The 12,369-nt window shown below is 41.4% G+C and overlaps 1 protein-coding gene across 2 annotated transcripts in view; it reads left to right on the forward strand.

The window, feature by feature from the left end:
- The first annotated feature begins 1,066 nt into the window (after positions 1–1,066).
- LOC141541874 (carboxyl-terminal PDZ ligand of neuronal nitric oxide synthase protein-like) overlaps positions 1,067–12,369 on the forward strand; it is a 363,206-nt gene continuing 351,903 nt past the window's right edge. For both annotated transcript variants that reach the window (XM_074266450.1, XM_074266451.1), the window contains exon 1: positions 1,067–1,841. In XM_074266450.1, coding sequence (XP_074122551.1) covers positions 1,737–1,841 — 105 coding nt within the window. In that variant the 5' untranslated portion in view covers positions 1,067–1,736. The remainder of the gene's footprint in view (positions 1,842–12,369) is intronic.

Raw genomic sequence — 12,369 nt, forward strand, 5'->3', positions numbered from 1 at the left:
TGAGAAGTAATTAATGGGATAAGGTTTGGGAGGAGGGAGCAGAAGTTAGCTAGAGAAGTTAGCTAGAGATATTAGCTTTCCGAAGAAGAGGAACTTTTTTTTCCCCCAGATATGTGAAGACAATTTATGATTCCCTTCATAGTGGGGACCATCAAAGGTATTCATGGTTTAATAAAGTGTGTCCCAAAAATCTTAATGCAGCTTTAAACTTTTAAAGTTCTAAATCCTATTTTCCCTGATAAGCGCAGCTAAGAACTAGTGTTATTAAAATTTGAAAGTGCATTACGAGTTTGGGGATACCTTGTATATCCTACATATTAATATATAGCATTCTCACTCTCCCTCCTCCTCCTCCTCCTTCCTCTCTCCTTCTTCCCTCTTTCCCTCACTCCCTCTCTCTCCTCCTCCTTGTTCTCTCTGCTGTTTCCCCTCCCTTTCCTTCCCTCTTTTCCTCTCACTCAATATCATTCTTCTTCGATTTCCCTTCTTTGTCTCTTGGCCTCTCTTACCCCTTCTCCTCAAAACCTAACTTCGGGAGTTTATTAGCTGTCTTATCCCTGGGCAAAACATTTACCTTCTGACAACCTCAGTTCCACCAACTGTAAAATAGGAATAATAAAAACACCTACCTACCTACCAGGGTTGTTCTGAGGCTCAATAAAATAATATTTGCAAAGCGCTTGGTAGACCCGCTTAAATGGGTGCTTAATAGATGTTTGTTCCCCCGCCCCTTCTAAAGCCCTCCACAGCCCAACCTCAGCCCCTTCTTAGAGCCCTCCTCATCTTTGCCCAGGCAGGGAAGAAGTTCTTGGGGAAGGTGGCTCCGCACCTGCCCTGCTGGGCTCGGGGCGGCTCGGACCGAGTGGGCACTTCACCCCACCCCAGGGCTGGTCCCTGAGTAGGGTTCGGAGCTTCCGCGGGGACTTTCACCTGCCCAGCGCGGCCCAGCCCAGGCCGCCGCTGGCCTGGAGAGCCCGGGGCGGGGGCGGGGCCGCCCGGCTCTCGGCAGCCCGCCCCCGCGGGAGGAGCCGCGGCCCGGGGCCCGCCCCGCGCGGGAGGAGCGGCTCGGCTCGGCTCGGCTCGCCTGGCTGGGTGGCAGATCCCGCGTCTCGTCTCGGTGACAGGCGCCCGCGCCGCCGCCTCCGCCTCCGCCTCCTGCTCCTGCTCCTCCTCCTCCTCGCCTTCCTTGTCCCAGTCTCCGATCCCGGGCAGCATCTGCGTCCGGCTCCCGCTGCCCGAGGGGTGGGTCTGTGTCCTCCCCTCCCCCAGCCTTGGGGGCTCCGCGCGGACCCCGCTCCCGCCTGCTGCTGCCGCTGCTCCTCCTCTTCTTCTTCCTCCTCCTCCTCCTCTTCTTCCTCCTCCTCCTCCTCTTCGTCCCAGTCCCAGTCCCAGTCCTCCAGCTCCTGTTCCCCAGCAGGAATTGCATGGCCCCGGCGCTGCCGCTCCTGTCGCCGGGATCGACCGCCGCCGCCGCCGCCACCGTCTCGTCCTACTCCCTCTCGGGTTCCTAGTCTGCTCCCCGCGCAGCTCCAGGACTCGGCTCCCCCAGCGCAGGGCGCAGCTCGGTGCCGCAGGGCTAGGGCGCCCGCGGCTCGCCCGGCTCGGGCTCTGGGCGCTGGGCGCCCCCTATTCCCGGAGCTCTCCTCGCTTCGGCCCCCTACCCTGCCGCAGCCCACCTAGCCGGAGGAGAAGGACCGCCTCCTCCCTGCAGCCCCCTCCTCCTCTCTGGGGTCACTATGCCCAGCAAAACCAAGTACAACCTGGTGGACGATGGGCACGACCTGCGGATCCCCCTCCATAACGAGGACGCCTTCCAGCATGGCATCTGCTTTGAGGCCAAGGTGAGGGCTTGGAGCAGTGGTGGGAGTGCGGGCTACCGGCTGGGGGGTTGGAACTCGGGGCATGTGATGGGAGAACCAATCTATGGAGGCCCACCTGTGGTTTGGAGGGGAGGCTGGTGTGTGGGCGGCGGGGGGCGGGAGAGGGGTTGTGACTTTCCTGCATAACAACTGGCTGGCTTCCACCCAGGACTGGGAACTTTCCGCTGTAAAGTTTGAGAGATGTCACTTCGGCTCCCACCCAGCCCTATTCCTGAGAATGGCAGCTCCTGCAAAGTGGAGACTGCAGATTAGCGCCTCTCTCCCGCCGCCCCCCCCCCCTCACCGTGCCCTGCTCCTCTTAGGGTCCCCTTCCTTTGCGACCCGACCACCAGACCCATTAGCTGCCTAGGTACCTGCCAGGCGGTGAAGGCTTCTGGGGTTATTTACCTACCGGGCTCCGATGAGAGAGAGGTGCTTGGAGGAAGGACTTTCAAAAGGGAAACACATACTTCCTGAAGGAGGAAATTGCTTCTTTTCCTACTATAAGGTTCTGGGCTTCTCCCTCCCCACTTCTGTCGCTGAGCTTTTGAGCTCGTCATATCTCCCAGCTACTTCTTAAGGGTTAACTCAGTTTTGAAGCTGTGAAAGATCTTCCCTGACTTTCTGCCCGTTTGCTGATACCATTGATTAAAAAGAAAGAAGGAAAAAAAGGTGGGGGTGGGTTGGTGGGGGCACTCGATTTGTTCATTTGGAGACTATGCTGCCTTGGGGAGAATAACTGGAGTTTTCAATCATCTTATTTCCCTGTTTCAGAGCAATCATTCTCCCCCTTCCTTCATCATCTCTACAGATTCATGGCCCTTTCCTTGGGTGTAGGTAAAGACTAGGTGAAAAATTTCTTAGAGTACAGTGATACCCCCAGGAAATGTTTGGCAGTGCCTCCAGTGATGGGATTTCTACAAGGGAAAGAGGTTTCTCACTTATTGATCTTCAGTCCAGTTTGTTGAATTTCATTCTATCTTTGTCAGTAGCCAGAGCTTCCATTTCTTTCCCTGTGGGAGACAAGGTTGGGTTTGGCAAGTATTCAGGTGCCTACTATGTGCCTAACGATCTGAGAAGTCAGAAGTAAAAAGTAAATCCTTTCTCCTTCCCCCCCATTGTTCCTTACAGCTCCTGTCAAACCAGCAAAATGCCAGAGTGCTCCTTTGTATTCTTCTTCCTTTGTGATCTATGCAAGAGATACTGACATGTTTTAACCTGTGAACCCTTACCCCAGGTCAATTGTGTGAACTGGGTCTTCACTTGTCCTGATACTTTTTCTGAGTTTTCCAGATCTGTTGGGTTTGCTGGAGACTTTAATCATCTTTTTCTTTCTTTCTTCCTTTTTTTTAAAAAATAATTTCTTGCAGCAGCACTCTGATGATGATGGTAATGTTTTTCTTCCTCCGGTCCCAATCATAGTCTTTATTCAAGAACAGAGCTGAATTATTGGTTTTGTTGGGTTAGCTATAGCAAACAGCCTGATGGCCTGGTCTTAACTCTGGCTCTGTCTTCTATGGAATCCTGAAGCCTGAGAAACATCTGTCTTCTCCCAGAATAGACTTGCTCAGGTCCTTAGGATGTGCTGTATAAGGATTTTTTGTTTTTGTTTTTTTCTTGTGACTTGGACTCGAGCAGATTCCCTTCACTGTAAAGGTGTGATTTCTTTTTATGGCCAAGATTTCATTTTGTTTGGACATAGTTAAGGAAATTTCTTTGGGGGCAGTTTTCCCCTCTTTCCAATGTTTTCCATTGCTTTTACTGAAAGGTAGAATGGATGATAGATTGGAAAGATTCTTTTAATTCTTTTCTCTGAGTAGTCTGCACTGGATCCTAAGTAGGAAACAAGAAGATAGAGAATTGGGAGGGGGGGGGGCTTGGAGATCTCACTTTCTTCTCTAAAGGATCCAATATGTACTCTCTTTGTCATTGACCTGGGGGGATGAAGGAGGCATTTGTATTCTAGGATTTCTGGTAGTATGTGTGTGTGTGTGTGTTTTCACACTAAAGGAGAGTGGATGGAGCCCCTGCATTATTAGGTCGAAAAGGAGAAATCCTCACAAGATGATCTAATAAGAAGGGCAAAGGTTTTGCTCTGAGAGTGAAAGTTTAGTACACAGGATATAAAGAAGAAAGGAAATCTACATATTTATATAGTCCCAGGTAGAACTGATCCAGGACTGATGGAAAGAACTGGAGATATTCAATGTGGAGAAAAGATTTCTTGGCAAGTCATAGATATCCTCAAATATTTGAAGCATTCTTATGTAGAAGAGAGGATAGATTGTTCTTAGCTACAAAGGGGATCTGGTGCTCATGAGGGGAGCTGACCTCAAGGAGCTGGCGCACCTTGGAATTTCTAGTGATATCTGCAGCTATTATATTCTGTATTCTCTATCAGTGCCTGGTTCATTGGCAAGGTATTAGGTAGTAGAAACAGTAGGTACTAGTTAAGTAATAGAAATTACAGAGAAACAGATTTAGGCTCTGTGTAAAGGAAAGAAAATCCTAATTTTCTCAAAGTGGCATGGGCTGCTTTGGGATGTCTAGTGGGTTCCTCATCACTTCATATGAAGGCTAGATGACCTTTTATTAGGCATAGGATTCTTACTCAAGTAGAGGACAGAGTGGATGGCTCCTAAAGTTTTTCTAACTGCAAGCCTATGATTCTATGAAATAAGATCAAGATATCTTTTAGTATTTGTTGTCTATCAGCTAAGGCAGACTTTGGGTGTCTAGGTCACAAACCTTAGTGAATTACTAGCTGCATTTGTTAGTCTGTCAAGGTACTCTTTTGGGGGCAACTAGGTGGCTCAGTGGACTCAGGAACTCTAGGCCTGGAATCAGGAAGACATCATCCTGAATTCAAATTTTACCTCGGACACTAGCTATGTGACCCTGGGCTAAGTCTCTTCATCTGTAAAATGAGCAAGAGAAGGAAATTGGTAAACTACTCCAAGAAAATTGGGGTCTTGAAGAGTTGGGCAACTGACCTCTTTGGCCACCAGATGCCCATGCATTTAAGTATCCAGTTGGCTAAAGAATGGAACTGGAGTGTAGATTCAAAGACATTACTTCTCCAAAGAGCACAGAATAATAACAGCTCCTCCCTCCCTGGGTCTTAGTGAAGGTCAAATGAGATAACATTTGTAAAATACCTTGAAGATCTTAAAACATTGTAAATATCAGCTATTATTCTTGTGTATCTTTTATATCCACTAGGTTCTAGGGAAAGACAAAGTAGCCTAAGATATTTAGTACTTGTTCTCTAAGAGGCTAGAATCTCATTGGAAAAGGGAAGGGAATGGCAGGATCCATTCAAGAATGGGAAAGTTTCTTCCTGGCTATTTTCCATGCTTTGGGAGAGCTAATTCATAGGCAGGCTTTTGGGACTTCAATTGTTAAGACTGCAGGGTTAAATCAAAACCTTGCTCTTCCCTCTTCCCTTTTACCCCAATACAGGCTGTAATAATGTACAAATATGTCCTGACTTTGCCATTTGCATTTTGAAAATAGCTTCTTTTCCCAAGACCTGGCAGCTAAGGATAAGTGATGGCTGCAGTGATACTGGTTGGCCATTCAAATTCAGGCTTCCGCCATGCTTGAAGGTCACCTGGGTAGCAGGGGAGTGCCAAAAGGTCTTCTGGTCCTTATCAATGTTGTGTCAGCTTCTCTGGTCTAATGTGTGTCTTGAGATGGTTGTCTCGAAGGAGTCCCCATCCCCATTTTACTTCATGCTGTAGTTCCTTGCCCAGAACTGTCCTGAGAAACCCTAGGGAAGGAGAGCTGGTGCTCCTTGGGGTTTCCAGTGACATCTGCAGCCATGATTCTATTCTGTATTCTGTACCAGTGCCGGGTTCATTGGCAGGCGGTATTTGTTGAGTAGTAAGCTCCAAAAGGCTTCAGCACCTTGGATCCTGTCTTCCTCCTCATGTACCATTGTGGTGTCAGTTTCATTTTGCTAGGTAGCTTTCCCGGACCATTCAGAAGGTGGCAGCAGGGACTTTGTAGAACTGCTTGTGATTTCTTTTTTGTGTCTTGGGCAGGGAGGGGAAAAGGAAGGGATTCCTAGGTTCTTGTAGAAATTGTCCTGCAGATTCATAATTCTCTGAAGTTGCTATCATCATTCTTCCCACCCCTGTACCTTTAGTCCTCTGAAAAGCAGTGTGCAATGTGTACTGAATTTGGATTTAGATGTACTTCACCTCTAATTTATTTTTTTTACTTTATTTATTAGACATCATTATTTATTAACTGTGTCACTTTGAAGGAATTACTTAAGTTCTCTGGACCTTAATTTCTTCATCTGTAATCTGAGGGGCTGGCTTAGGTTCTTTCTAAGATCTAAAATCCTGTGGTTTCTAATGTTCTCTTGGTCAGGAATGTCTCTTTCCTTCTACCTACCTTATTGTTTATGCCTTTAAGGATCAAATCAAATCCTTTCTTAGAGAAGCTTTTCCTGGCTATTTCACTGTCTAAATCTGTAGCCCCTTTATACATACACACACACACACACACACACACACACACACACACACACACACACACATACACACACGACAACTTTGAGCTTCTCTAGTGAATGTAAAAGATGATTAACAATGATATTTTATACATAAATTTGTCATATTTTTATATAGCATTTAAGAATTCTAAAGCTCTTTACTAATATTATCTCATTATATCCTTAAAACAAGCCTGGGAGTTATGTACTATTATTGTTCCAATTTTACAGTGAGGAGCCTGAGGCAGGCAGAGACTAAATGACTTATTCACGGTTACATGGCTAATAAATATCTGAAGTTCCATTTGAATTCAGGTGTCCTGGACTTCATGTCCAGGATGCTGTTTCATCACTTAGTTGCCTTAATAATAATAACTTCATTTATTTATCTTTCTTCAAATCTCAGTTCAAAGTCCATTTGCTCTATGGAGACTTCCTTTATTCTCTTAGGTATTAGTGTTCTCCCCACCCCACTTTTCCTAGTATCATCCTTTTTTTGTGTATATGTTCTATCCCTCTATTAGATTGTGAGCTCTTTGTGGACTGGAGTTGTCTTCTTACCTCAAATTATCTCAAGGCCTAAAAAAAGCACTTTAAACCACCATCAATTTTGTGAGGTTGGTGTTAGGGCATTATTGCTGTATTGTATTATTATTTCCAGTTGTACAGACATTATTATCCCCATGTAATAGATGAAGAAATTGAGATTTAGACGTTAGATGACTTGCTAATGCTGAAACGGCAAATAAGCATCCTCCTTATCCCTAATTTCAAAACCTCGTACTCTTTTCACTATTCTATACTTTCTTCCATAGATATTTGTTAATTGAAGACAATAATGTCTGTAGCAACTCTGAAAGTGGTTTAACTATTTTCACATGTTGAAGTGATTTTGAAGGCTGGTAGACCTGGGAAAATTTAGAACTGAGTTGTTCCCCTGCCAGGTGCTCCTGCTTCCCTTGCTGCAGTCAGTGATATATACAGCATTATCAGCTGTCTGAAACTGGCAAGCTTATTTGGCCTTGGATTTCAAGAATACCATCCCATATAGGCTGCTTTTGGCTTATTGAACATACCAGCATAGACTTAAACACCACTTCTGCTTTGGAAAGGGGGGCATTGTTACATGAAAGTTAGAACTTCCCTCTTGATAATCTCCTTTACAGTGAAAATTATGGGGTCTCTTTCTGAAATATATTTTTGATGAGATTGGTAAAGATGGAAGTATGACAGTTTAAACCGCTAATATTATATGGAATGTCTCTTACATGGAAAACTGGAACTTTTTGCCTAATTGTGGGCATACACAAATCCTTCTTGTAGAACTGGCTTTCTCAACATCAGTAGAACACAGGAATTATCATCCTGAGTCAGACCCATGGTCAGTGCAGCCCAGATTCTGTTACTGAGAGAGGCCTAAAGAGAATTTACTAATTATGACAATTTAGATCTACTGTATAGTAAGAACTTCCATTGGATAAGAAGTAGCTACCCCTAACAAACTTTGAACCTGAATGCTCTTATCTATAAAGCCAAGGCAGGGCAGCTAGGTGGTGCAGTAGATTTAGCACCAGGAGGACCTGAGTTCAAATCTGGTCTCAGACACTTAACACTTCCTAGCTGAGTGACCCTGGGCAAGTCACTTAATCCCAAATGCCTCAGCAACAGCAACAAAAAGACAGGAGCCTTTGGATAAATCCCCTTCTTACTCTTACCTTCTATGATCTATGCAATGAAATGGGTTATAATTTCTGAATATTTTTAAATGCTGAAAACTTCAGATTCACTTAAGGTACTGTATAGATATATTTTTTTTTTTTTTAATTTGAGATCTAAATTCTCTCCTTTCCTCAATCCTTCCCTTTCCCCACCCATTGACAAGGCAAGCAATATGATATTAATTATACATGTGAAGTCATGCAAAATATTTTCATATTAGCCATAGCAGAAAAAAGAAAAAGAAAACTATAAAAGGCAAGTAACATAAAGGAAGTGAGAAAAAAAATCCTTCAATCTGCATCAGCATTCATCAGATTTCTCTTTGGAGATGGTGGCATTTTTCATCATGGGTCCTTTGGATTTTCTTGGATAATTATACTCATCAAAGTAGTCAAATCTTTTGTAGTTGATCATCATTACAATATTATGAAATTTGCCACAGCCTGATGTTTTCTTGTGAGTTATATCTATTCACTTTTTGTTCAAGCTCTTCTGAATTTTCTTTTCTTCCTGTTATGTTATGACTGATTTTTACAATCTAAGTTGGTGGTCCCAGGAATAGTGATTAAATGCTCAGCCACTTAATAATGATGTTAACGATGAGAATTGTTTTATGTCTTGCATTTGTATCTTGCTTTAAGATTTGCAAAATGTTTGACAAGTATTTATCTCATTTGATCCTTATAACAGTCCTGGGAGGTAGGTGCTGTAAATTATCCTCATTTTGTAAATAAGTAAATGGAAATATACAGAGATTAAGTGACTTGCTCAGGGTCACACATCTAGTAAATCTCTGAGGCTGGATTTCAACTGAGATTTTTCTGACTTTAGTACAGAATTGGATCTACTGTGTTCAATAGTTGCCTGAAGTGCATTCTATATAAGAGGAAAAGCTAGTGTAAAAGGCCTGGAGATAGGAGCTGAAAAGTTAGCCAAGTGATAGGTACTTCTTAATGTATCTCACAATTAATTGCTTCAAATTTTTAGTTTTTTGTTTCAGGATAGAAAATGTTATATTTATTAAGCCCAGCTTTGGTACTATCTTATCATAAGAACATATTTTATTTTTAAGAAATAATTTCTTTAAACAGTTATAATCTGAGCAGAAAACTGTTTCAATCCCTATAACTCTGTCTCCTGGGAATAATTGTTATCTTGTGATACTTCTGGTTTCTTTCACATGCAACATCTTGTTTCCTTTGAAGCTCCAGAGCATCTGGCTTTTAGCTATTTAAGACTATACCACCAGCAAGGTAAGTGCCCATTGGGGGCCAGAGCAGTTCAGGCATTTTCTACCAGCATGCATTACCCTTACAGTGAGTCCTGTTGAGTGTAGCCTTTGCATTTCCTTGTGTGGATTTTAAATCTATCTGGACCATTTTCAACATCTCTTGGAATGTCTACTGTGATAAAAGGGTCACCCATTCCTCTTGAAGCTATGATACTTTATATAGGCTTTTAAATTTTTCTTTTAAAAAATACTCCCCCCCCCAATTACATGTAAAAACAATCTTTAATAATTTAAAAAAGTTTTAAGTTTCAAATTCTATCCCTTTCTTCCTTTCCATTTTCTTCCCTGAGACAGTAAGTAATCTAAACAGAGCTTACTGAATTTTAAAGAAAAATGCTTTTTATATGCATGTTGATCTAGTATTCCCACCTTAGTCTTGTGCCTTATATCTGGTGTTAAGCTTTAGGATTAGAGAGAATATTTCTTGTCTTCTAAGGCACTGAGTACATAGTGGGCACTCCAATTTTGAGGAGAAAAACTGAGATCTATTCTTTGTGTACCAGAGATTATTTGTGAGACTTTGAGCAAGGTAATTTCTAGACGGAGCCTCTCTCATCTGTAAAATATAGAATGATTTCTAAGATTCCACATTCTATAATTCAGTAACCTAACAAATATTAATAAGTTTAATGTGTAAAGTTACTATTTTGCAAGCTTTGGGGAATACAAAACAAACAAACAAAAAAATCCCTGCCTTCTAGAAGTTTATATTCTACTAGGGGTGAGATGGAGACATTGCATACACATAAGTTAGTAAATAAAAAGTAATTTCAAGAGAAAGAAAATGCTAACAACTGGATGGTACCAGGAAAATCCTTGTATAGGAGATAGGCTCTGAACTTTAATAGAAATCTTTAAATGCCATGCTGAAGAGTTGTATTTTACTTTAAAGGCATAGTGGAAAGCCCATTTCTGGAATGTAAGCTTGAGGACAGACTGATTTCATATTAATCTTTGAATTAATTATAGAAAGTACCATGTGCAAATAGGCAAATATGCTTTTTCTTTAATTGTTGGGTTAAAGACAGTCATGAAGAAATGTCTTTATTGGGCAATAGTATTATTGCTAGGCAGAAACTTGGGATGATTATTAGGAAGGAAAGGAATACTGAAAAATTGAGGATGGTTTACTTTTAGGAAATCCTATGGAGAGCTAAATTTGAATATATTTACCTTCAAAACACTCACTTTGGAGACTGATATATTATGTACTACATCTCTCCTTCCACACTCCCTATCCATTCAATTACAGAATCTTGTTGATTCTTCAACATCTCATATATATCCTCTTCTTTCCTTTTATGGGTCACTACCCTAATTCAAAACCTCCTCATCTCTAGTGTTGACTATTACAGTAGCTTTCTGGTGCAGAAGTGTCCCAGTCTCAAGATTTTCCCCTTTCTAATCCATCCTTCTCATTGTTGCCAAAGGATTTTCTTAAAATGAGGTTATATTATATTCCTCTTTCCCTCAGTGACTATTTAGTCTAGGATCACATATTATTATTATTATTTAGCTTTTTATTTTCAAAATAAATGCATAGATAGTGTCAACATTCACCCTTACAAAATTTTGTGTTCCAATTTTTTCTTTTCCTTCGCATACCACCTCCCTTCTGACAGCAAGTAATCCAATATAAGTTAAACATGTGCAATTCTCCTATTCATATTTCCACAATTAATATGCTGCACAAGAAAAATCAGATCAAAAAATGAGAAAAAACAAAAAGCAAGCAAACAACAACAAAAAAGGTGAAATACTATGTTGTGATCCACATTCAGTCCATACAGTCCTTTTTCTGGATGCAAAGGAAAGCCATAAGTCTACTGGAATTGATCTGAATTACCTCATTGTTGAAAAGAATCACATCCATCAGAATTGACCATCTCATAATATTGTTGTGTACAATGTTCTCTTGGTTCTACTCACTTCACTCAGCATCAGTTCATGTAATTCCCCAAAAATCATCCTATGGATTGTTTCTTATAGAACAATACTATTCCATAACATTCATCTACTATAACTTATTCAGCCATTCTTCAACTGATGGGCATCCATTCAGGAGCAAATATTATTTGATTTTTTTATAATTCTTTTTAAACTTCCATTTTTGGTGTAAATTTAAGAAGATGTCCAATGAATAATGTGTCATAATAGTAAATGTGTATAATTTATAAGTAACCAAATATATATACTTATTTTGTCTCACTATTTTTTTATCTAGTTTTGAAGATAGTTTTGCCCATGACACTTTATAAATGTTAATTCCTTTCTGGATTGGATCCTTTCTTTTGAAGTGAATATTGTGGAAAAGTATAAAAAAGTCACTTGATTGTATTCTTTTCCTTTTTCCAAGTTTACTCTTTTTATTTTGGAATTAATTTTTTTTCCTAGAGTGGGAAGAGGTATTCATTTGGAAACAATGTTTTTCCACTGAGAGAAAGATTAATGTCTCCTGTGAGTCTAGTGACAGATAACATATTAGCTCGCTCTGGTGCTCTGTTTCCTATAAACACATAACTTGTGCTGTAACTACATTGATGAACAGACTTCTCTATGTGGTTTTTTGTGTTTATTTACTTAATTTTGCCTCCAGTGTTGACCACACTATTAAGGTGCTTCTTCTGGATTTAGACAGACCAGGTGCTTTCACTTTCATTGTCAAGGTCATTTCAATTCATCTCTTCCTGGTTTGGGAGTATAGATTTATGTAGTCTCCCTTTCCCCTCATGTGATTTTATTTTTATTTTATTTTGCTGGTTTTTGCAGCCTTAGAGCAGATTGGAGTAAAATTTCAGGCTATTTTCCTTCAAGTCTCAACTCAGTTTCTACCTTTTACAGGAAGCCTTCTGTGACTCCTCCAAATATTGTGTAGTGTTCCTCCCCTGCCTTGTATTTGCTTTTCTTTGTATATGTTGTACTCATATTGTTCCCCTTCAGAAGATAGCCCTGTTAGGCATTTAATATTTGATTTAAAAGAGAGGATTGGGGAGTCC

Source organism: Sminthopsis crassicaudata, chromosome 4 (assembly GCF_048593235.1).
Source record: "Sminthopsis crassicaudata isolate SCR6 chromosome 4, ASM4859323v1, whole genome shotgun sequence".
In the NCBI taxonomy this organism is placed as follows: Eukaryota; Metazoa; Chordata; class Mammalia; order Dasyuromorphia; family Dasyuridae; genus Sminthopsis; species Sminthopsis crassicaudata.